Here is a 26,222-nt window from a genome sequence, read left to right as displayed (position 1 = left end):
AAAGCTGTACTTCTATAAACCCTGAAGACACATGAACATAATGAGATGACATCCATGAGCGAGCAGACATCAGTAACACTACTTTGCATATCGCCTGAGGACAAAAACACACTTACGTGATTTTGCTATTTACCTCCACTTCCATCTTGCCCCGACCTGCCATGTCACCATACTGTCCACATTGGGCCCCCAGACCGCCCCTGGCTTGCTGTCCTCCAGTGGTGGAAGGGTGTCCTTGCCTGCTGTGGGGGGCCCAGGGCCCAGGCTGGATGTGCAGAAGTGATCTATCATGGGGCTACGAGGTGGCATTCTGGGGAATAGAGCCCACCCGGAGAATCAATATTCAGGCTGGCCTGTTATGCCAGGTGCCCCAGGGCTTCGCCATGCTGGCTGGATATTACCACAAACAGAAGGGGTAACCCAGACACGTCACAGTCGCTATAAAACTGAAGCATCCATTTGGAATGTTTTCTCACCACCAAATATGCTAGTGAGAGGAAGTCCAGTCGCGGGTAGTGGGAGAGAATGGTCCTAAGTGTAACTGGGCCGACGTTCTGCTAATTTTCTCATCAATGAAACATTTGATCTCAATACATTATCTGTTCTCCAAACTAGAATCTGTTACGAACACAGTGCACAATTTTTCATAGACTTGACGCTTTGCTAAATTTTCTAATAATTGCTATGTGTCGGAGTGCAAGGTCAACTTGAGTTTGTGCACATGCACACTTCCTAGAGGGAAGTATGGAAATATGCAAATACATGTCACAATTCATCAATATAATCTCTCTAGCTCGTGCTTGGCTTTGTGCTGCCCACTATGCTTAATTTGCTCCCACTGTAAACGACACAGGTGAACTATCTTGGGTTAGTTATAAATATCTTTGGTGTTACTGCTACTGATGGTACCTCATACATGAGTGCTGTTTCAGACTGAGGAGGACATGCTTATGTAAAGTGTGAGTGTTCATGGTGGTGGAGCTGAAATCGATGCAAGTCCATCACTTTCAGTTGAAACACTGGAGAGATTAGATGATGATGTGCTGCCTGCTGAAGAGCGCTACACACACCCACACCTCTCCCTAGCTACCGCTACGCAGCCTACACATTATCATCATCATCACTCTGGCAACTCCCCGGATTATACACACCAAGTCAATTCAACCCAGTGGCACAGTTGCTGATGTATGAGAGAGATGTTCAGAGAAATAACTTTGTTTCAGGGATTGAACTACATTGATCCCATTAAACATTGTTATGTTAGGTGTGAGATATTGAGTGGGTTGAATTTTTTTTCTGAAATAATTTCCTGTTATTTTTTCGGAATACCTACTGTAGTCAAGGATGAGAGTCCATAGTAACATAAACAACTACCTCAGTTCTCCTGTGGAGAGGTTTGATGCTGCATTACATTACATTATATTACAGTGGACTCACTGATCCATGGTGAGTAATGTGCTTGATTTGGCAGAGCTTCCGCAGTGCCCCATCTCTCTCGGATCCTCTCTTAATATCTGTCATGTTTCAAAATGTGGAGGCTTCACACTCCATAACTATGAATTGGTATCAGAAAGAAAGGACGGACAGACATTGTTTGGGAAACAGCTCGTCTAATCAGCACATTTGCTTAATTTGCCATCCATTTTGTCCACTAATAGCCATTACGCAAACACAGGTGAACAAGGAGAAGCTAAGAACTGAGGCTGAGGTGGGAACGGTGTTGGGGGCAACATCACAGTCACAGTGGGCCCTGCCCCTGCGCTACACAACCCACTCCATATTCTAAATCTGTCGCTGTTGCTAACCTGTGCTCGGTACTTTGGAGCTGAGAAGTCACACTTTGCTGGAGTCTCTCTGGGTGTTTCCAGTGGCTGCTGGGTAATTGGGCTCCGGTCAGAGAAGTGATGAGTTCAGGGTCACTGTGTCCACCCACTCCACTGTCTGTCTGTCTGTGTTTATCTGGCTGGCACTGTATAGTATGGTCCCTGTAGGAGAAATGGGAGAACTATCAGTCTTGGCCGTGTGCCCCTATGAGTGCAATGATTTCATATCTTATTCATTAGTTTTTACATCGACCCACGTTTGGAGGATTGACATATGATATTAGACTCCCATTGTTCATACCAGTGCAGCTTAAATTTGATGAATTTGGAAACTTCAAAGGTTCTGCTCACAGAGCAAAACACATGTTCTTGGACCATGTAAATACACAGAAAGATATGCTAACAAGACAAGTACACCATAATCTTCTTTTGCTGTAAAGGACCTCATTCATTTATTAATTCACAATTACACATAGTGTATGGGCTTCCCAAGACGAGGCAGTAACATTTAAATGGCAATTGGTATGTGTTGTGTGGACAGTTGGAGAAGTTATAGCCAGTCCATTAATCACGTCCCAAGACAGCACTAACAACTCCCCCTCACTCTAACAATTGACACCTGCTCTGTAAGAGACACTTGCAGGGACCAGCCCTGACAGACACACCAGCTGACTCTCCCAGCTCAGTCCTCCTGTGTTGGAGCTAATTGTCCTGTAAGAACCCACACTCACCACCTGCTACAGAACAACAGTACAGGGTCGGTCCATGTGCTGGTCGGTGGGGACTTGTTAGTGCCACCAGATATGGGGTCAAAGGAGGTATGATCATGTGACCTGTGAGTTTATTTACTCTTGACTTTTGGGAGGGGTGCTCTGTGGAGGGGCTCTATAGGTGGGAGAATTCTTACTCAGCTGAAATGACAATAACATATATGAGAAGTGTATTATTTTGAACTAGGGTTGAGTCCAAGCGCTTTGTTGGGATGACTTGGTTTGGGCAGCGATGTGCCTCTAAGTTCTGTTGCCGAGGAAAGAAAATCAAAGGACCTCTGAGCCTGCCAAAAATAATTTAGCCTGGCAAGATAGCATTTGCAAACTGCTGCCCTAAATATGTCCTACTATACTCATTGTTTTGTTCACATGCTTTTGAGGATTACTGTAATCTGAAACTATTTCCTGTGTCTCTTCAAAGCTATAGTCTACTGTACAAACACATTTATCCCTTTAAACCGATCAGAATAAATGATCAGTTTTAGGCTGACAGGTTGACTAATGGGTATACTTATTCTCTACGTCTTGAGATAATTTGAAATTAGAGCGTGTAAATCTTAGGAACATGAAAAGAATGATTTAAGTAATCTGAAACAGCAGCTTTGTCACGCCCTGACCTTAGTGTTCCTTTTTAATGTCTCTATTTTGGTTTGGTCAGGGCGTGAGTTGGGGTGGGCATTCTATGTTTTGTGTTCTATATTTTCTATTTCTGTGTATTAGGCCGGTTGTGGTTCTCAATCAGAGGCAGCTGTCTATTGTTGTCTGTGATTGAGAACCATACTTAGGTAGCCTTTGCCCATCTGTGTTTTGTGGGTAGTTGTTTTCTGTCTTTGTGTCTGTACCAGACAGGACTGTTTCGTTTCATTCTCTTTGTTATTTTGTTTAGTGTTCTGTTTTTAATAAATTAACATGAACACTTACCACGCTGCGCTTTGGTCCGACTACTCTTCATCTGACGACGAAAATCGTCACAAGCTTGTGGGAGTTGAAAGTCATCAGACATTTTTTGTTTCCTCTCGAGTGTCACTGGTCCTCTCTGATTTTCTCCCTGTGTTGTGTGTGAGGGGGTTGGGTGTGTGCATATGACATTGTGTCAGAGGTGAGGAGACTCTAACTCAGTGTTAGAGTTCACTGAATTCTTACTAATAACCCCCCCCAAATGACATTACATTACACTGGAACTGTAGAAACATTTCCGTCTATAATTGATTCATAGCACTGTGTGTTGAGTGCATATTTCATGGGTGTTGCTATGTTTAAACATACTCAGGCATACATCTGCTACTCGGTTCATTATTTCACTGTGTTCATTTATGGCCTGTAGTAAGTAGAGTATCTGTGTGCTCAGGTGACACACAGCACATGGCTCTGGGACTTCCTCATGCATAAACTAATGGGATTGACAGGTCTCATGGGTTTTTAATACATTTACTCCTCTGTAAGCCCAACATTCAATGAATATTATGTTATGGAACACGTTATCAAATCAAATCAAATGTTATTTGTTACATGCGCCAAATACAACAGGTGTTGACCTTACAGTGAAATGCTTACTTACAAGCCCTTAACCAACAATGCAGTTTTAAGAAAATATCTACAAAAAGTAAGAGATAAGAATAACAAATGATTAAAGAGCAGCAGTAAATAACTAGTTATTCCTGGGATGTTTCATGTCACAGGTATTGTCCTGGTAAATTGGAGAAAAGGATGTATTTAGGAAAGGATTAACGCTCTGATGGTCTGTTATATGAGATCCAGGCAGAGTTCTCTCAAGACTCAGAGAGACAATGTGGAGATGTAATGGAAGTATTATAGTGTTGTGCGCTGGGCCATAGCCTTGTATAGTGTATGATCTTGCCTGAGAGCTACACTAAAGAGTCATTTTCACTCCCGGATTGAACACTAGATTTTCTGCCCAGCGGTGTGGTTAATGTTGGGGCATGACAAACAGGGCACAATAGGAGTCAGTGAGACAGACTCATGTTTAGATCACGCCAGTTTCTCACCTACTCATAATGAGTAAATTACTTCTCACTCATTATCTTCTGGGGTCGTGCCTCGAAACAGAATAATAATTTACTGGAAACTTAGGCCAGGTTTCCCATGGTGTGTAATCCTCTGAGACTCTGGCTCAGAGCACTAGCTAATTAAAGAGGTAATTAAAGTCTGTAATAGTAATTTTACTCATTTACAGTGTCTGATCACAGCTGTTGGAGGGAATAGAGATGCACTCATTTGTATCTGTCTCTCTCTCCCCTCTCTCTTTCTCTCTCCCTGTCGACAGGTGTCTGGTGCACTGATCCAGCCACAGTGGTGCGGAGGTAGAGCGGGGGCATGGCGGCCGGTCCAGGCATGGGGTGGCCTGGCCTGCTCCTGCTGCTGATGACTACTGTGGCCTCCACTCAGAGCCAAGGCTGTCCCCAGCGCTGTGAGTGCATGGCCAAGCTCAAGTCTGTGGCCTGCCAAGGCAAGCGCCTGTCTGCCCTCCCCGACAGCATCTCCTCAGACACACGCCTGCTGGACATGAGTGGGAACATGCTTCGCTGGGTGGAGCATGGCGACCTCCTCTCCTACCCTCGGCTGGAGGAGCTAGACCTGAGTGAGAACATCATCAGTGTCCTGGAGCCCAACGCCTTCTCTAGCTTGCAGAACCTGAGGGTGTTGTCGCTGAGGGGGAACCAGCTCAAACTGGTCCCCATGGGCGCCTTCTCACACCTCACAAACCTTACCACACTAGACCTGAGTGGGAACAAGATCGTCATCCTGTTGGACTTCACCTTCCAGGACCTAAAGAGCCTGAGGAACCTGGAGGTTGGCGACAACGACCTGGTCTACATCTCCAACAAGGCCTTCCTGGGCCTGGTGGGTCTGAGGCAGCTCACCATTGAGAGGTGCAACCTGACCTCCATCTCCAGCCAGTCTCTCTCCTACCTTCGTGGCCTGGTCACTCTGCGCCTGCGCTACCTCAGCATCTCCTCCCTGGATGACCAGAACTTCCGTAAACTGGGGGGGCTGCGGGGGCTGGAGATCGACCATTGGCCCTTCCTGGAACACATCTCCCCCCACAGCCTCCAGGGCCTCAACCTGTCTTGGCTGTCCATCACCAACACTAACATCACCTCTGTGCCCACAGCTGCCCTACGCAGCCTGGCCCACCTCACCAGCCTCAATCTCTCCTACAATCCCATCTCAGTGCTGGAGTCCTGGGCCCTTAGGGACCTGGTCCGGCTGAAGGAGCTGCACCTGGTCAACACCAACCTGATGACGGTGCAGCCGTACGCCCTCGGCGGCCTTCGGCAGATCCGCCTGCTTAACCTGTCCACTAACGCCCTTGTAACCCTGGAGGAGGGCGCCTTCCAGTCCGTCAACACCCTGGAGACGCTGCGTGTAGATGGGAACCCTCTGTCATGTGACTGCCGCCTGCTTTGGATCCTCCAGCGCAGGAAGACCCTCAACTTTGAAGGGAAGTCCCCAGTGTGTGCGGGACCCATGGAGGTGCAGGGCAGGGCCCTCAGCGCCTTCTCAGACTCTGCCCTCTTTGACCACTTTACCTGCCAGAAGCCCAAGATACGCAACAGGAAGCTGCAGCCTGTGACTGCCAGGGAGGGCCAGGTAGTGTCCTTTGTGTGCCGGGCGGAGGGAGAGCCCACACCTATCATCTTCTGGGTATCTCCCCAGCGCCGTCGGATCACTACCAAGAGCACTGGACGTGTCATCGTCCTACCTGAGGGAACGCTGGAGATCCGCTACGCCCAGGTGACCGATAGCGGCACCTACATCTGCATCGCCAGCAATGCCGGGGGTAACGCCACCTACTTTGCCACGCTGACCGTGAGCGCGCTGCCTCTGGACGCAGCGCTCATGGCCAACCGCACATACTACACAGGTGACCTCAATGAGACCAATCTGAATGACACCAAGGTCTTCCTCAAGTTCACCTTGGACCTCAAGACAATCCTGATATCCACAGCCATGGGGTGTTGCTTGTTCCTTGGGGTGGTGGTCTTCTGTTTCCTGATGCTGTTCGCATGGAGCCGGGGCCGGGGGCAGCACAAGAATAACTTCTCAGTAGAGTACTCCTTCAGAAAGGTAGATGGCCCTGCTGCCAGTGGCGGACAGGGAGGGGCCCGTAAGTTCAACATGAAGATGATTTGAGACAGAAAATGGGCCGCTCTGTTTACTTGTAGACTTAAAAGGGGACAGAATAACTTCTGACTTTTTGATACTGATCCCTGTCTGTTCAGAAATCAACTCACTAGGTTCATCCAAGACAGATTACTAAGACTTTGTTTTTTTTATCTGTAAATGGCCGTATCAACAACAAAAAAGTAAATTGATTTGGTACAGTCCGATTTTTCTCAATTGCTACTTGTGTATTGGTCTATCTTGTGCAGAAGAGTCTGGATGATAGTTAAAGATGTCCCAAAATCCTATTGACATGACCCCTGCACAGCTCCACTGGTCTCTCTGCAGTGCACCCTCCCTCCTCACTCCTGAATACATAATCACAGGGTGCTCGCTGAATGCCAATACTCATTTAAACAGATGATATTATTTGTTTTCCCATAGGAGGACTTGTAATTTATATAATTTGAATCTATTCTCCCACTATAGTGGATTTGAGATCCAGCGACCACAATACCACACAGGTAGGGTTCTTGCATACAGTAGATAGCTGACATTGATACTCAACAGTAGTCTATACTGTATACGACACTGCCAAGCTATAACCACGGGCACCGTACTGTAGGACTTCTAATGCAAACTACGTTACAGGATACTTCCAACCTCATCTGTTATTCAAAAGCATGAAATGCTGCTACACATTTGACTAGTTCATTTTTTTTAATGGATTTGTTATGTAAAGTACCATGAATGACAAAGTGAAAAATATAGAAACCTTGTGTACAGGTGAGTGATCACTCACACAATTTCCTATGTGTTCAGATATCCTCGTTCTGGTGTATTCAGTGAATAGTATACACCTGCCCTCAGACTGCACCCCCTCTGACATGTGAAAAGGTGTACAAAATGTTTTGTATATACTGTATGGTTGTTGTTGGGTGTACAGATTTGTTGTCTCATTTTCTGAATAACTTGCTATATAATCTTTGTTAATTCGTCATTGTCTGATGACTTCATCCAAAGACAAGTGTTCATACTGTATCGATTGATAGACATATACATCAGAGGTCATACATTTTGTAATCTTTAAAAGCTATTGTGGTTGTTCATATTGTAGCAGATTTTATGTGGATTAGTCTAAGTCTAATTATCCTAACTGGTAATAGCCAGTAATTTAATTCATAGCCGACACATTTTGCCTGGCGCAGAGATTCGCCCTTTCTGTGCTCTCCAAATAATTTAGGAAGGACAAGCGTGCAGTGTATCAGATCAGTTTCCTATTTTGTGGAAGCAGTGGGAAGCTTGGTGACCAGCAGTGACAGTGTTTCTCATCAGGACCCAGTCTCAGATATGCAGGAAAATGCTAATGTAACAGAGACCTTGGATGCTAGAAGAGAGGTCACAATGGAACAGAGCCAGGATGTGCTAGAGGGCATTCATTGCCCAAATCACAAGGCTGACATCATTTGCTTTCTGCAGATAAATTAGAATAGGATCAGAAACTAAGCGAAGATTACGCTGTTCTTAAAATATTTGTAAAATGTGAATTTGATTATAACAACAGTACATTGTATCTTTTGGAAGAGCAGTTATTGCTAAGGTTTTGTAAACTTGCTAATAGCAAAAATGACTTAATCATCATCCCTCTGCACTTTGTGCAGGTGCCTGGCACATAATTATTATTCTCGATCTGCAGCACAGGAGAAAATGCATTTAAATTCCCAAAATACACTGAGTGAACAAAACAGGAACACCTTCCTAATATTGAGTTGCTCCTTCATCTACACTGATTGAAGTGGGTTTAACAACTGACATCAATAAGGGATCATAGCTTTCACCTGGATTCACCTGGTCAGTTTATGTACGCTTGGTGTATATCCTAATATCTTATTTGGATTTAGGGTGCTAACCATGGTTTGAGTCAATTACAATTTAATAAAAAATTCCAATTAAAATATTGAATTCACTCATGAAGTGAAGGATTTAGAGTGAATTCAATTTGAATTTCAAAATCTTCAAATCATGGAATTGGAATTTATTTGAAATTGGACTGTTTGGACAATTTTAAATCGAATTGACTTAGAATTGTAAAAATATTCATTATTTGAAATTTAATTGAATTGAAATTACATTTCCCAGTTAATGAAATTGATGCACTTTGTATAAAAATGTCATGTTGTATTTCTATATTTCCAGTATAGCTAGGCTGTATGAACAGTGACATGATCAGTGATTTGGTGATCCTGAGTGGCACAGCGGTCTAAGGCACTGCATCACAGTGCTTGAGGCATCACTACAGACCCCATTCGATTCCAGGCTGTATCACAACCAGCCATGATTGGGAGTCCCATAGGGCGGTGCACAATTGGCCCAGCGTAGTCAGGATTTGGCCGGTGTAGGCCGTCATTGTAAATAAGAATTTGTTCTTAACTGACTTACTTGGTTAAATGAAGGTAACATTTAAAAAAATATCTATCTACATCTGCTTCTCTTTCTAGCTTTGGTTTGGCTGTCATTGGCGCCACAGATTGTTCCCTCACTCAATGCACCACTGCCAACAGTCCCAAATAGCTTACCTTTGCTGCCCTCTGCTGGAAGTATAGGAATCTACAGCATTGTCACAGAGAAGTTCCAGACATTTTGTATCAAATCAAATTTATTTAAATCAAACCAAATGTATTTATATAGCCCTTCTTACATCAGCTGATATATCAAAGTAGTGTACAGAAACCCAGCCTAAAACCCCAAACAGCAAGCAATGCAGGTGTAGAAGCACGCTGTTTTATATATCACACTGTTTTATATATATATATATATATATATATATATATATATATATATATATATATATATATATATATATACAATAACTGTGTGTTATTTCAGAGTTTTGATGTCTTCACTATTATTCTACAATGTAGAAAATAGTTTTAAAAAAATCAATAAACCTGGAATGAGTAGGTGTGTTCAAACTTTTGACTGGTACTATCTATTTATATACATATATATATATATATATATATATATATACATATATATATATATATATATATATATATATATATATATATATATATATATAAACTCGGCAAAAAAAGAAACGTCCTCTCACTGTCAACTGCATTTATTTTCAGAAAATTTAACATGTGTAAATATTTGAATGAACATGAGATTCAACAACTGAGACATAAACTGAACAAGTTCCACAGACATGTGACTAACAGAAATGGAATAATGTGTCCCTGAACAAAGGGGGGTCAAAATCAAAAGTAACAGTCAGTATCTGGTGTGGCCACCAGCAGCATTAAGTACTGCAGTGCATCTCCTCCTCATGGACTGCACCAGATTTGCCAGTTCTTGCTGTGAGATGTTACCCCACTCTTCCACCAAGGCACCTGCAAGTTCCCGGACATTTCTGGGGGGTGGCCCTAGCCCTCACCCTCCGATCCAACAGGTCCCAGAAGTGCTCAATGGGATTGAGATCCGGGCTCTTTGCTGACAATGGCAGAACACTGACATTCCTGTCTTGCAGGAAATCACGCACAAAACGAACAGTATGGCTGGTGGCATTGTAATGCTGGAGGGTCATGTCAGGATGAGCCCGCAGGAAGGGTACCACATGAGGGAGGAGAATGTCTTCCCTGTAACGCACAGCGTTGAGATTGCCTGCAATGACAACAAGCTCAGTCCGATGATGCTGTGACACACCGCCCCAGACCACAACGACCCTCCACCTCCAAATCGATCCCGCTCCAGAGTACAGGCCAGGGTGTAACGCTCGTTCCTTCGACGATAAACGTGAATCCGACCATCACCCCTGGTGAGACAAAACTGCGACTCGTCAGTGAAGAGCACTTTTTGCCAGTCCTGTCTGGTCCAGTGATGGTGGGTTTGTGCCCATTGGCGACGTCGTTGCCGGTGATGTCTGGTGAGGACCTGCCTTACTATAGGCCTACAAGCCCTCAGTCCAGCCTCTCTCAGCCTATTGCAGGACAGTCTGAACACTGATGGAGGGATTGTGCGTTCCTGGTGTAACTCGGGCAGTTGTTGTTGCCATCCTGTACCTGTCCCGCAGATGTGATGTTCGGATGTACCAATCCTGTGCAGGTGTTGTTACATGTGGTCTGCCACTGCGAGGACGATCAGCTCTCTGTCCTGTCTCCCTGTAGCGCTGTCTTACACGGAACCCAAACCGGCTGCGTGCGTGCGCCATCGTGCATACATTTATTTTGTCCCCCCACACCAAACGCGATCAAGACACGCAGGTTAAAATATCAAATTACAATTGAACCAATTACATTAATTTGGGGACAGGTCGAAAAGCATTAAACATTTATGGCAATTTAGCTAGTTAGCTTGCACTTGCTAGCTAATTAGTCCTATTTAGCTAGCTTGCTGTTGCTAGCTAATTTGTCCTGGGATATAAACATTAGGTTGTTATTTTACCTGAAATGCACAAGATCCTCTATTCTGACAATTAATCAACACATAAAATGGTCAACCGAATCGTTTCTAGTCATCTCTCCTCCTTCCATGCTTTTTCATCGTTTAACTTATATGGGGATTGGCATCTAAACTTTCATAGTATTACCACGACAACCGACAACAGTTCATCTTTCAATCACCCACGTGGGTATAACCAATGAGGAGATGGCACGTGGGTACCTGCTTCTATAAACCAATGAGGAGATGGGAGAGGCAGGACTTGCAGTGAAATCTGCATCAGAAATAGGAATGACTTCTATTTTAGCCCTTGGCAACGCAGAAGCTCGTTGGCGCGCGCGAGCAGTGTGGGTGCAATAATTGAATAACATAGATTTCTAAATTATTTTGCAACGCTCGCAAACGTGACGCGATCGGTGTGGTCAGCCTATTAGGCGTCCCACAATACGGACATTGCAATTTATTGCCCTGGCCACATCTGCAGTCCTCATGCCTCCTTGCAGCATGCCTAAGGCACATTCACGCAGATGAGCAGGGACCCTGGGTATCTTTCTTTTGGTGTGTTTCAGAGTGCGTAGAAAGGCCTCTTTAGTGTCCTAAGTTTTCATAGCTGTGACCTTAATTGCCTACCATCTGTAAGCTGTTAGTGTCTTAACGACCATTCCATAGGTGCATGTTCATTAATTGTTTATGGTTAATTGAACAAGCATAGGAAACAATGTTTAAAACCTTTACAATGAAGATCTGTGAAGTTATTTGGATTTTTACGAATTATCTTTGAAAGACAGGGTCCTGAAAAAGGGATGTTTCTTTTTTTGCTGAGTTTATATAATAGCCCTATTAAATTAAGCATACTGTTTATAAAGCATGTGTTGCCTATGGGTACAATATTGCCTATGGGTATTTTTCTATATTGCCTTTGTGTATTTTTCTGTATTGCCTGTGCCTCTTGAAATATTTGCCACCTATCTACATAGACGGGTTGAGGCAGAAGGCCGTGTAGTGTTATGATTTTGAATGGTCAGATAGCTCGCAACAATTACATTTTTTTATTTTTTATTTCACCTTTATTTAACCAGGTAAGCCAGTTGAGAACAAGTTCTCATTTACAACTGCAACCTGGCCAAGATTAAGCAAAGCAGTGGAACACAAACAACAACACAGAGTTACACATAAACAAACGTACAGTAAATAACGCAGTAGAAAAAATCTATGTACCGTGTGTGCAAATGTAGAAGAGTAGTGAGGTAAAGGCAATAAATAGGCCATAGAGGCGAAACAATTACAATTTAGCATTAACACTGGAGTGATAGATGTGCAGATGATGATGTGCAAGTAGAGATACTGGGGTGCAAAAGGGTAAGTAATACTATGGGGATGAGGTAGTCGGGTGTGCTATTTACAGTTTGACTGTGTACAGGTACAGTTGATGCTTAAAGTTAGAGAGGGAGATATAAAACTCCAGCTTCAGTGATTTTTGCAATTCATTCCAGTCATTGGGAGCTGAGAACTGGAAGGAAAGGCGGCCAAAGTAAGTGTTGGCTTTGGGGATGACCAGTGAAATATAGCGGTTGGAGCGCGTGCTATGGGTGAGCATTGCTATGGTGACCAGTGAGCTGAGATAAGGCGGGGCTTTACCTAGCAAAGACTTATAGATGACCTGGAACCAGTAAGTTTGGCAACGAATATGTAGTGAGGTCCATTCAACAAGAGCATACAGGTCGCAGTGGTGGGTAGTATATGGGGCTGTGGTGACAAAATGGATGGCACTGTCATAGACTACATTCAGTTTTCTGAGTAAAATGTTGGAGGCTATTTTGTAAATCGCCAAAGTCAAGGATCGGTAGGATAGTCAGTTTTACGAGGGTATGTTTGGCAGCATGAGTGAAGGAGGCTTTGTTGCGAAATAGGAAGCCGATTCTAGATTTAATTTTGGATTGGAGATGCTTAATGTGAGTCTGGAAGGAGAGTTTACAGTCTAACCAGACACGCAGACATGCAACATTAGCTAATGTTTCGTAGCCTAGTGGTTAGAGCGTTGGGCCAGTAACCAAAAGGTTGCTGGATCGAATCCCCGAGCTGACAAGGTAAAAATCTCTTCTGCTGCCCTAGAGCAAGGCAGTTAACCCACTGTTCCCCGGGTGCTGTGGATGATTAGGCAGCCCCCTGCACAGCTCTGATTCAGAGGGGTTGGGTTAAATGCGGAAGATACATTTCAGTTGAAGGCATTCAGTTGTACAACTGACTAAGTATCCCCCTTTCCCTCTCGACTGAGGTGAATGAATTAGATACTCTAGCTAGTAGCTACCACAGCCAGGTCACCTCTAGCTATCTGTCAGATAGCAATATGAGTTGGCTATTATTACTATCTAACAGCCATTGTTTGTATGGAAATGTTTTGTAGCCTTTGTTTTGTCCCGTTTTAACAGAAGTAAATGCAATTGGCTAACTTTAGCTAGTTGATGTACCATTAGAGAGAGAGAGAGCTGGCCAAAAATTGTCTAACATTAGCTATTATTTTTTGCCTCAATCACACTAGACCTGAATCAAACGATTGAAGATTGATATTCTGACATTTTTTTCAGTGCAATGTGAGTTTTTATTAGTCAGTATAGCAATGTAACATTATTGATCTGTCAGTTTCCCTAGCGAATTCCCCACTTTTCACACTGACACAGTAATAAACAGCTCTAAAGTTACAGGCTTCACTGTCATGGTGCACAGTTTCTTCATCCCGCTCCCGCCTTCATCCGCAGCTTTTCATATTGCATTTCATACCCCACTAAGCCCGCACCTGCTGGTTTTCTGTCTGACTCCCACCCGCTACCACACAAACTGGTGCCGAACCCAACTGCAGTCCCGCAATGTTATTTTAGGCGTATGCGACGCAGCTCACTTGTCAGCCATGGTCCCAGCAATTCTGTGCCCTACAGGCAATATCAAATGCGCAAAAATAACTGAAGAAATTACCAGAGATTCTCACATGGCGCTTATATTAAGCTATATCGGCCAATATACTAGATGTAGTTTGAAGAGAGCAGAGTAGGTGAGACTTGCACTTTTTCTTGAGCTATTTTTATAGCCTACCTTTTAGGAGTGGGAAGATTTTCAGACAGAGAAACATGGGTGATCAATTTTTAGACCTATTTTTAGGCAATGCAGTAAAGTATTTAGGAAGTACATTTCCTTGGCAAAATAACTGCCTCGTGCCTCTGCGCCCATGCATAAGCTATAGCCTACTCTATTTAACTGAGACCACACACTCACCTGACCCCCCATGTATGGCTACTGAACTTGAAGAAGCAAGAATGATGACAGAGACACTTGCTACAATTTGCATAGGCCTATAGTATATAGCCTACCTTTTAGGAGGACGATTTGCAGGAAGAAACAAATAAATGGGTTATCAATAGGGTACTAGGTGGTAACTATCCCCTCTAAGAACAATGTCTAATTGCTGACACAAAAAAAAAGCAACATTTGGAGAAAAAAGATGTATGTGTTGAAGGTCATTCTTAGGTGAATAAACTATAAAGGGAAATATATGGCTACAGTTTACACTTTTTGAGTTATTTCATGAAATGTTGTTTTTAGAAAAGTGGCATTTTTTATGTACCGGGGTAACTTCCCCCCCTACCCACCCCCATGGTGTAACTTCACTTCATTGAAGATTTTTCGATGTCTAGCTGTCTTCTGGATTGCTTTGAGTTCAGCGACAGACACACCTCAGAGAACTTGGCAGAGGAACTGTTGAGTGGCCAGAGAATGGCAAGTAGATGGGGAAAGTGGTTACTACATCATAATTTAATCCAGTATTATATATGTATATGAGCAGTAGATGAGAATGTAGTATCAGTAGACAAAACATGAACCTGAACTAATAAGTTACTATTCTCTTTTTTCAGCTATGTGACAGCCTCAAAAATGATACTCCTGTGTAAGGTTCTGCAGCGAAACACAGCCAAAGAGAAGCAAATGTAACCACAGGACATGTGACAGAGTTGATGGACACCCTATTTTCATCAATGGACAGAAAGTTCCACAGAATGGAATATAATCACGTGCTATCAGAAACTGCTGCGCTTGACCCCAGGTTTAAGAAGTTAGCCTTCAGTGATGCCAGAGCGATTGATGAGGCTCTTCAAAGAATAACCTCAGCAGCAGGGAGGGACAGCCCCAGCAGTCAGCTGGCTCAGGCACCAGGGCAACAGGAAGAAGAGGGATCAGATGGAGCAGAAACACCAGCAGTAGTGCCACAAACGTCTGCTGTTTGGATGCTGTTTGACGAGAGAGCAACTGGGGATGCAGCACGAAGGAATCCCTCAGCAGATGCCATAACGGAGGTCCGATCCTATTTGGAGGAGCCCATGCAGATCCTCTGAGCTGGTGGAAGAACAAGGCCTCTGTCTACCCACAGCTTACTAAAGTCATGACAGGGAGACTCTGCATAGTGACCACATCCGTTCCCTCTGAGAGGGTCTTCTCGAAAACGGGACAAATAATTACTGAGAGAAGAAACCGCATCAGCCCCTCGAAAGTGAGGTAGCTTGCATTTCTGAATGCAAATCTCTCATTGTAGTAACCTTAAAGGCTTCTTAGAGTTAGGACTCATGAGACTTAAGTTTGGTTTAGTATTTAATTGTAACATAGAATTACATTCTCTAATGCACCTGGCTTAAACTACCTGAAGCTTTCTTAATCATAGTTATATAGGCAGACATAGGAAATAGCTACGGATAGCGGGAAGCAAACCCCCGTCTTGAGTCAATACTGTCGTCTATTGGTAAACATAAACATACCAGGTTACTACACTCATAAAAGCAAAATATGGTCAGCATTGCTGTGTGCTGCTGGTTCTAACATGGCAACAAAGAAGAGAGAGAAAAGAGGGACCAGTTTAATGTTTTAAGTGGGATGCTGCAGTTTTGCATATTATTATTTATGTTTCTTTGATATGGTGCAATATTCTATTATGCTGTTCAAATTGTATTCGTTTTGAATGGTTAGATTTATATGCACTTTGTTTATGTACATTAAAAAGTTATACTTTAAATGCAAATGTTTAATAGCATTCTTTTCATAACAAACGAATGCATTTTTAAATACATTGTGGTAAAGGTACAGTATGATTTCATTTAACAATTTAATTAGAGTTGTTTTAACACCAAACTATCGCAAACTGTTTGACTTGAAAAAATACAAAACATATTTTTTTAATGAGCCGTTTGGGAGCCAAAAGAGACGGCTCTTTTTGGTGAGCTGAGCCGAATGAGCCGGCTCACTGAAAAGATCCGGAATGCCCATTACTAGCTGACGGGCCAGGGGAGAAACTTTGTTGACGTGTTTTTGGATTGGGACATTTTCCACGGTAAAAGTGCCGTAATTGGTCAAAATTACAAACCCGCTTTTGATTGGACCCTTTTATGCGCTAAAAGTGCGGGGATTGGTCAAAATTGCGAGCTCTCGCATAATATGCGCTGATTGGTTGATTTTGCGTTGAATTATGCGATCGGGGAATCCTGGGGGGACTGCTTTTAGCTATTTTACATAGCATTTCATGTCATATAGCTAGATAGCTAGCTACGTTTTTAAGAGAGAGCTTTCAATTGGCATCTCTCCCCCTGTTTTCAGTCACAGGTGGGGACTGGATTAGGCGTGAGCGGTGCAGGTGTGCTCATGAGTTGTCCTCCGATTTTCCTGGGGATAGCGTTATTTGTGACCTATGTATAAATTAGAATCATGTAATAGCAGAGCTTAAGAGAGTTGCCACATCAATGTTACACTAAATTAATTAGTTAAATTATTGCTATTAAATGTTCAAATGTTCAATTCCAATGTTATAATTTATATTCAATTCCAATATTATATTCCAATGAATATTTTTTTGAAAACATTTTGCTCCTGAATGTCATTTGAAAGATTTCTGGGTTTTAAAATCTTGCATTAATCAAATCATATTTAGTGCAATTGTACATTAGCCTGGTACGTTTAAAAAACGCCCCTTTTCTAAAAACAACATTTAATGAAATAACAAAACAAGCGTAAACTGTAGCCATTTATGCCACATACAATTTTTTTTCTCCAAGCATTTCTTTTTTTATGTCAGTAATTAGACACTACTAGCTGCATTTGAACTCTCACGCCCAACTAGGAGAGGTAGGCTACTAAAGTTGAAGCAGCAAATTGTGTGGATAATGCAAAAAATATGTGCTTTTAATGCAATAGGTAGGCTAACACATACAAAGCAAAAAGAGGACTGTTTCCAAATAATCTATGAGAAAACAAAAATATTTTAATCCCGAAGTCGTCTGTCTGACCGCTCGCAGCATGAAAAATGCTGACCGTGGGAATGCAGCCCTCTAGTGCACAGTCACTACACAACACTGCTCATCATGCCTTAGCAGGATCAGTTGGTGACAGGGTTCCAGCAGGGTCAGACAGCCAGGGAAGACCAATCTATGATTGTCAGGTGAATTTTGCAGTATATTAACAATATCAGTGAATGATACAAAGTTCCATGTTGAGGTGATGGGTAGACCTACAGTACAGGACAGTGGTTTAAAGGTACAGTCTGGGATCTGGAAATAATGGTACATTTATTGAACCATTGATTCAATTCTTGGATAATATAAAGTACACATGTACACCAAGGTAATTCTTTGTCATGCCTCATTTTAGGAGGATCAGATGGTGAAAGGGGTCTCAGCAGGGTCAGGTAGCCAGGGAAAACCAGTCTATGATGGAGCTGAGGTGGATTTTTGCAGATAAAACACTTTATTCTCTCTGTGCAGAAAACACTGAACAAGCCAGATGCTATTTTAAGGCAGTCTGACAAACCTCCAAAGTTGATTTCCAAACTGTATTAAGAGTTGATAGAGGCTTTTCCCGATGACACAAACCATGTAAAACAAAATGTGAGGAAGACCTGGGAGACGCTATTGATGATGATGAATGGACACAGATATGTTAGATCTGTTAGAATGCCCATAAATGACTGCAGTTTAAGACCATCCATAGAACGTTACTATATGCCAGTGAAACTGAATTACATGCACTCAAAAATGTAAATATCTTCTGGAGGTGTAAAACACAAAAGAGGACATATTTGCATATGTTATGGTCTTGTGAAGGCTGACTTAATTCTGGCAAAGAGTATGTTATTTTATCTCAGCAGGTCTACAGATTCTCCCTTCTCCCTGTTTTTGTTTGCTTGGAAATGTTGATACTGGAGACTGTTCTCTGAAGAAACTGTGTAACCAAGCATTTGAAGTGGCTAAGAAATGCATTGCCATTCATTGGAAGGTTGGTTATCTTGGTTATCTAGATTTAATGTATTACAAGATTAAGGGTATACTGGGCAACTTTCATAAGGTCTGGATGCCTTATACCTGTATGGTCTGTATTGAAAACATGCCCACGTCAGGGGAGATACCTATTTAGGCAATCCTTAGCTGCTGGGCTGCTCAGTCCTGGCCCTTGGGGTCTGCTGTCCTGTGGGGTGTCACTCTATCTTTGGCCTAACATACCCAAAACCAATCAAATGAATATTTCAGTAAGATCCTAAAGCTGAGTGAGGTGTGTCGGGTTGGGGCGCTGCAGGGTGGTGGACCCCTAAGGACAGGGTTGAACTCCGTCAAGACTGTTAGAAAAGCATTCCAGGTGAAGCTGGTTGAGAGAATAATAGAGTGTGCAAAGCTGTCATCAAAGCAAATGTTCGCTACTTTGAAGAATCTCAATATAAAATATATTTTGATTTGTTTAACACTTTTTTGGTTACTACATGATTCCATATGTGTTATTTCATAGTTTTGATGTCTTCACTATTACGCTACAATGTAGAAAATAGTAAAAATATAGAAAACCCCTGGAATGAGTAGGTGTGTCCAAACTTTTAACTGGTACTGTATATATAATATTTTTTGTGCTGTTTTGCATGTTATTTTGGTATTAATACGTGTCACATATTTGCATACAATGTAAAAGAACAAAACAACATTGAGTTAATAAAGCGGCATACTAACATGGTCTCTTTTTTGTTTTCTTGAGTAAGGCAGCTCCAAAATGCAGGTGTTTCAGCCTAGCTCAGTGTTTTCTATGATGGTGGAGCAGCCAGCCAAAAATAGGGAGCGTAGGGGTTGGTAATGTTCTCTAGTTGCGCCGTGATTGGCTCAGTGTTCTGTCACTCGTGGGGACACTACGTCACCACAAAATCTACGGGGTGAGCTCTAAAATTGAAGCCGCTTGGGTGCTGCCATAGATTTACATTAGAAATGCATATCGAAGGATTCTCAAAGGTCATTGGCCAAAGATAAAATGAAGTCAAATCACATATCTACCGTAGCTTTGATTGGACTAATCATGTCAACATCATACTTTCAAAATCTTAGCTAGCAAGCTAGACAAGCAGTCATCTTTATGAATCAAGACGACAATCTACTGGCAAATCCTTTTCATGAAATTATAGATAAAGGTATCGGTGCTCATCGGCCTTGGGAATTGGAAATTCAATAATGACTGGTTTGGAAGGAATCAGTGGCTAACTGCAAGCGTTGCAAAGCAATCACTAGCCTGCTATTCAGTGGTGTGGGTGTGAGGTCCAAGTCTGTGTTAAAGGGTCTCTTACCAAGCTTAAAAGGATAAACATTCACATATAACACCATGGGCCAGAAAAGGTTGAATACATTGGCCATGCTGTCAATCCAGCATGACTTCTGCCACATTCAAAACAACTGGAAACTCGGAACTGGGAAATCTCAGACTTCAGTGAGTTCAAGACAACTGGGAACTCTGACGTCTTTCTAGAGCTCCGACCTGAAGATCACTGACGTCATGATTCGACCTTGTTTTTTTCCAGAGTTCCCAGTTGTCTTCAAAGCACCATAAATCCTTAGAAGACTTTGATGACTAAATTTGATGACAAAATTAGCCTACAAGAAGGACTGTCGCGTCACCTTCCTGTTCAAGTGACTACAGAACAACAAGAACAGTCCAAAAATATCTTGTATGCTGTAATTATGTAATATGCCAGGGAGATATGTATAATGTAGCTAAGAAAGTAATACTAAGTGTATGTTGTGTAGAAAGCTGTTAGTAGCCTCAACCAAATTATTTGGTCCCTTTTCCCCTCTTAACTTAGCGTACTGTTCTGACTTGGTGGTGCACTTGTAAACTATATTCCGTTTTAGAGAAATGTAATCATTGAATGTTGTAAGAGCTTTCATTTTCTGTGTATATGCCCCCTTGATTTATCCTACGGTTCTGACTTGGTGTACATTGAGAATACTGTAAGAACAGCCCATGTTCTGAATTCTGTCGCTGTACATTTCAAAAGTGCTGAACAAATAGTTATATTGACTACGTCCGTCCTAGCTCGCTCATTAATGTCTTAATCGAAATTACGGATTGCCTCTTCTCCGCTTGTCGTTCCTTTATGACATAGTTTGTACATCTCAATTGTCAGTAGAAACCACATTTGTTTAAGCAAGTCAGCCATATCAGCTATGAGGCTGAATTAACTGTTTCACTGCCAGACAAGGCTCCGCTGATAGTCAGGTGTAACAGTGGTAAGGATTCACTCCATGGTGCTGAAAAGAAAGCTCTGCTGTTGGGACAGCTTTATGTAGGCCCTAACAGTTTGTGGGCACCATTTGTCACCATTATAGTGCAATTAATGTATTGTTTAGTGTTGTGTTGTGTAGTGGCTTTGCTGGCATGCATCTAAAACATTTTTGTGGACTTTGCCCCACCAAGATTTACATGCTAAAATCACCCCTACTTGTCTCAAGGAATCTGGCTCCTTCTCCGGCTACTTTACCTGGCAGTCGAGCGTAAAGTACAAGATGGGTAATTACCGGACTAAGCTTAGAGGCTTTGGTGTGCCTGAAGTTGAATGTAATATGCCAGCAAAAAAAAGGAAAAGTCAAAAAGAGCAGAGTGACCTCCCTCCCCCTTTACCGAGCTGGAGAGAACGCAGACAGTCTGGAACAAGTGTAACGGTCCTGACCTGTTTTATGTTGTTTTTGTATGTGTTTAGGTCAGGGCATGTGTTTTGGGTGGGCAGTCTATGTTATCTGTTTCTATGTTGGTTTTGGTTGCCTGGTATGGCTCTTAATTAGAGGCAGGTGTTTTGCGTTCTCCTCTAATTAAGAGTCATATTTAGGTAGGGTGTTCTCACTGTTTGTTTGTGGGTGATTGTCTCCTGTGTCGTCGAATGTATGTACCATACGGGACTGTTTGGCTGTTCGTTTATTTTGATGTCGTCTGTTTCCTGTCCGTGAGTTTACGTTTAGTTATGTCAGTTTATGTTCAGGTTTCGTCAACGTCGTTTTCTTGTTTTGTATATTTGAAAGTGTTTTGTTTTTCGTGTTGCCATCGTCGTTGTAAATAAAAAGATGGCTTATTTCCCGAAAGCTGCATTTTGGTCTGATGATCCTTCTCTCCTCTCCTCGTCCGAGGATGAGGAGAGAGACAGCCCTTACAACAAGAGAGAATAGAAATAGTAACAGAGGCAAAAAAGATGGACAACACAAGGGTGATCAATGAAAAGATGACCAAAGCATTTGCACCCCGAAGACAGGAAGTCATCAACCAGTGTCCCAGTGTTGAAGACATGAAAGGCAGATGGCCTGCTCTGTTTGAAACCTCTTAAGTTGGTCAGCAGTCAAACAATACAATATCAAATGAAATAGCTTCACTAGCAAAAACCTCTTTTGAGCCTTGCTTGACAATATTTCAGTATTTGTCTTTCAGATAAATGAAGAATATCAGAGGATCACCACAAAGAATCTTCAGCCAAGGTTTATGGCCATGTTGGACCAGTACACCGCTAAGCTGCTGTCCTTATTCCATTCACAGGGAGGAGCACTTGGACACAGATTGCAGGTCATGCTGCATGTCCTACTCCAAGTAAAGTATTTTCAGGAAAAATGCACTGTTTTATATTTATCTCGCTGATGTTTGGTGCTGCAATTTAAGCCACAGGCCCTGCTTTGCTACCTAAGCACTGTACGCCTTGTAGTAATATTGGATACTTGGATCGGTGAATGCATAGATTTCACTCCTTCACATGCACAGATTCAATTCAATGAGAATAGTTATTTTATTCTATATCAGGGTTATCCCAACATTGAAAGAATGTGTCTGTATTTTTGTGTTGTTTTTTTACAGGAAGCTGAAGGGGGTGATGTCCTGCAGGACCTTGCACAACATGTAATGAAAATCTCTGTGATCAAGAAGGAGGGTGCCATGCCGAGTGATGGTCCAGAGGAGATGGGTCCTAGAGGGTGTCCTGGTGATCACCGGTCTGGGCAGTGTCGCACAGGCTTGTGCCATTCTTCTTGGCATGACATATGCTCTGAATCTCAGCTACCCCAAAAAGCTGAAGTACACATTCAAGGCATTCCAGAAACTGTTTGAGGAGCTGGACTGATCAAAGCTAAAGTCAAGATGATAGCCAAGAACAAATTCCTTTCTTAAGCAGAATGACAGCCCAGAGGACAATTGTCATAGACTGAATGTCAGGGTTACTTTGTAACACCTTCGTAGTTAAACACTGAAGAGCCTCTGAAACTCTTCTCTCCCTTCATTTGTTCTGGTAGTAGGTCAGGAACAGTGTCCTCTACCACAGGCCTCTTGTTGTTGTTGAAGCCGCCTGGGGCACAGAATCTGTGCTGGGACCAGCCTCTGCCTACCGGGGGATGATCACCGAGAGGCGGGGCTCGAGCACATAGGCTAAAAGTTAAGAGGTTAAGGAAGACACGTTTATTCTTCAAAGTGTGATTTAAAGGTTCACTGACACAGTATTTAGTGTTGTGTTTTGTATACAAAGATACAAAATAGGTGTTTTTAATTAAGGATATCATCGTAAAATGTCATGTCAATTTTGTTCCCATGCGGTTGATGTTTGAAATACTGACATATGAATCAGTTTTACAATTTTTTTACCACATGTATTTTGAAAATTCTACCAGGGTCTGTCTACACCAGGGGTGGGCAATTCCAGTCCCCGAGGGCCTGATTGGTGTCACAGTTTTGCCCCAGCCACATCTAACACACCTGACTCCAATAATCACCTAATCATGATCTTCAGTTTGATTAATCAGCTGTGTTTGCTAGGGATGGAGAAAAGTGTGACACCAATCAGGCTCTTATAATGTCCCAATTCTACCTACATCACTGAAATCTACCTGCAAAGCATTGTAGTTTATTTTTAACGGATTTCTACTGGGAACTTTTATGTGAACTTTGAAAAAAGCCTCTAAACTAAATAATTTATGGTTTAAAAAATGTATTACAAAGTAATATAGGTGGCATCCATCGGCAGCATTTGTGAATAGAGAAATGTTATAGGAAGAAACTAGTAAAAGTGTTTAGATTACATGATTATTGGGGTTGTCATCTCTTTTTCTTTCATTCTTTTTGCCCTGTAGGCAACATTTTATTTTGAAAAATACCTCACAGTGCAAACACGAGCTATTTGAGCCTCCATGTTTGTAGTTAGCCATGGTTACAATGAGAATATTTTGGTTCTTATGAAGACTGCGGAGTTACATTCTATCTCTTCTAATTCGATGGTTCTGCCATCAGAGATCCTATTATTGCTAGTGTACTAGTTCCTAATGCTACGGTTTTGTCTACCTGCAGCAATCAGGACCTACCAGAAATGTTCATTGCAATTACTGATTGAAATAATTTGTCAACTAATAATTTGAGAATCCTAGCTGCTGCTTTTGGACTGTTTAATAAGAACTGTTTTGCAAACCGTTGATGTTTAAATAAATGGTTTTCAAGGATTCCTGGTGTCCTGATACCTTTTCTCTTAGGTGATCTGATCGAGTAAAACCAAAAGTAAAAATGTGAACCAATATGAGTTGGTCTAAATGAATATATCATCAGTTAAAATAACACCATTTCATAAATCTATTTGACTTCAATCAACTTAATATAACATTTGTATTTATAGAATCTTCACTCAATTTATTTGACCACATCCAAACAGCTCACTCCAGCTTATCTACTCATAAAAACAAGCGAAAATATCTACTCAATAATATTAGTTGTAATTTTGTTGCCTAATATTTTGAGTAGATTCAACAAATCATTTTTTACAGTGTAGCTCAAATCACCCATGCCTACATAGAACAGCTTCCATGACCCTGGCCACAGCTAAGTTTGATACTAGCCTATGTGAGATTTCATAACTTTTAAAACCATGACCAGCGAGTGACTGTCAAAGAATACAGCAAAGAGATGATGAGTGAGTTAATATCTACGGTTTGTTCAACACTGTTTTTTATTAAACACTATTATAAAACGCGCTTCTCTCTACTTCTACACGCGCTGCAGCTGCAATTAATGAGTAGCCGAGTGTATCGATAGCCCTGTGTTTTTATTATTATTAACAGCTCGTGTATATTTTAATATCGAGGTGTATTTCACTTTCTCTGGTCATAGGAACAACATGAATTTGTGCCTGCAGATGCAGTGCGAGTCGACTTTTGCCATCAGGTGGAAGACTGTATCCCCTCTCTCTGGTCAGTCTCACCGGAAAAAAGGAAGGAGGGAGCAAGTATCATGAGACGCGGACCGTCTGCTGCTCTCTACCCTCCCTCCACTGAGACTAATGCCGTGTTCAAACCAACTGGGAACTGCGAATTTGGAAATCCCTGACTTCAGTGCGTTCAACACAACTGGGAATTCGGAAGAAACGAGATCCGACGGGGAAAATCGTTTTGAACTGTAATCCAACTCGGAAACTCAGGTATGTTTCTAGAGCTCCTACTTTCCGAGCTGAAGTTCACTGACGTCATGATTTGACCTCATTTTTTCCCCAGTTCTCGTGAAAGCACCATGACCATCAGACGCAGGTACCATCAGTCCAGTAGAATAAAAAAGCGAATTATTTGCAAATTATTTTAATTTAGGCTCAGGTATGCCTCGCAAGTGCTACACCAACTGATCTATTTTGTTATCAAAGCTCGAGTTTTTAAATATAATATGGTCTGAGAAGAACAGTATTGACAAGCCAGATATATAGACAATATGCTGTGATAATGTATTAGGTCTACTGCACAAACCTCATCCTGACCAAAAAATAAAGTAATGTTTAAAAAAAATGGAGGGGTAGTTCTCGGCTTGCTTTTTGACTGTGAAAGTGATATTTTTCAGGGGGATATATAGTGACAAGAAAACCCTTTGGAATTACCTGGATTTCTGCATAAATTGGTCATACAATTTGATCTGATCTTCATCTAAGTCACAACAATAGACAAACACAGTCTGCTTAAACTAATAACACACACATTATTGTATTTTTCTTGTCTATATTAAATACATAATTTAAACATTCTCAGTGTAGGTTGGAAAAAGTATGTGAACCCCTAGGCTAATGACTTCTCCAAAAGTTAATTGGAGTCAGGAGTCAGCTAACCTGGAGTCCAATCAATGAGATGAGATTGGAGATGTTGGTTAGAGCTGCCTTGCTCTATAAAAAACACTCAAATAAAATTTGAGTTTGCTATTCATAAGAAGCATTGCCTGATGTGAACCATGCCTCAAACAAAAGAGATCACCTGTGGCCCGTCGCTGCAGGCTCCGGACTGTGGCCCGTCGCTGCAGTCTCCGGACTGTGGCCCGTGGCTGTAGTCTCCGGACTGTGGCCCATCGCTACAGGCTCCGGACTGTGGCCCATTGCCGGAGGTTCCGGACTGTGAAACGTCGCCGGAAGCTCTGGACTGGGAACTGTCGCCGGAAGCTCTGGACTGGGAACTGTCGCCGGAAGCTCTGGACTAGGAACTGTCGCCGGAAGCTCTAGACAGGGAATTGTCGCCGGACGCTCTGGACTGGGAATTGTCGCCGGAAGCTCTGGACTGGGAACTGTCGCCGGACGCTCTGGACTGGGAACTGTCGCCGGATGCTCTGGTGTGTGTAGGCGCACTGGAGGCTTGATGCGTGGGACCGGCACCGGTGGGACCGGGCTGATGACACGCGCCTCAGGGCGAGTGCGGAGAGGAGGCACAGGACGTACTGGACTGTGGAGGACAGCGCAGAATGCTCAATGAGG

At 42.5% G+C, this 26,222-nt stretch overlaps 1 protein-coding gene across 2 annotated transcripts in view; it reads left to right on the top strand.

Moving 5' to 3' along the window:
- The window catches only part of LOC129810651 (leucine-rich repeat and immunoglobulin-like domain-containing nogo receptor-interacting protein 3), a 41,925-nt gene extending 22,739 nt beyond the window's left edge, over positions 1-19,186 (top strand). For both annotated transcript variants that reach the window (XM_055861381.1, XM_055861382.1), the window contains exon 2: positions 4,878-19,186. In XM_055861381.1, coding sequence (XP_055717356.1) covers positions 4,928-6,748 — 1,821 coding nt within the window. In that variant the 5' untranslated portion in view covers positions 4,878-4,927 and the 3' untranslated portion in view covers positions 6,749-19,186. The remainder of the gene's footprint in view (positions 1-4,877) is intronic.
- The last annotated feature ends 7,036 nt before the right edge of the window (positions 19,187-26,222 follow it).

Source organism: Salvelinus fontinalis, chromosome 14 (assembly GCF_029448725.1).
Source record: "Salvelinus fontinalis isolate EN_2023a chromosome 14, ASM2944872v1, whole genome shotgun sequence".
NCBI lineage: Eukaryota > Metazoa > Chordata > Actinopteri > Salmoniformes > Salmonidae > Salvelinus > Salvelinus fontinalis.
The sequence above is the reverse complement of the archived record's forward strand: the minus strand, read 5'-3'. Positions and strand labels throughout refer to the sequence as shown.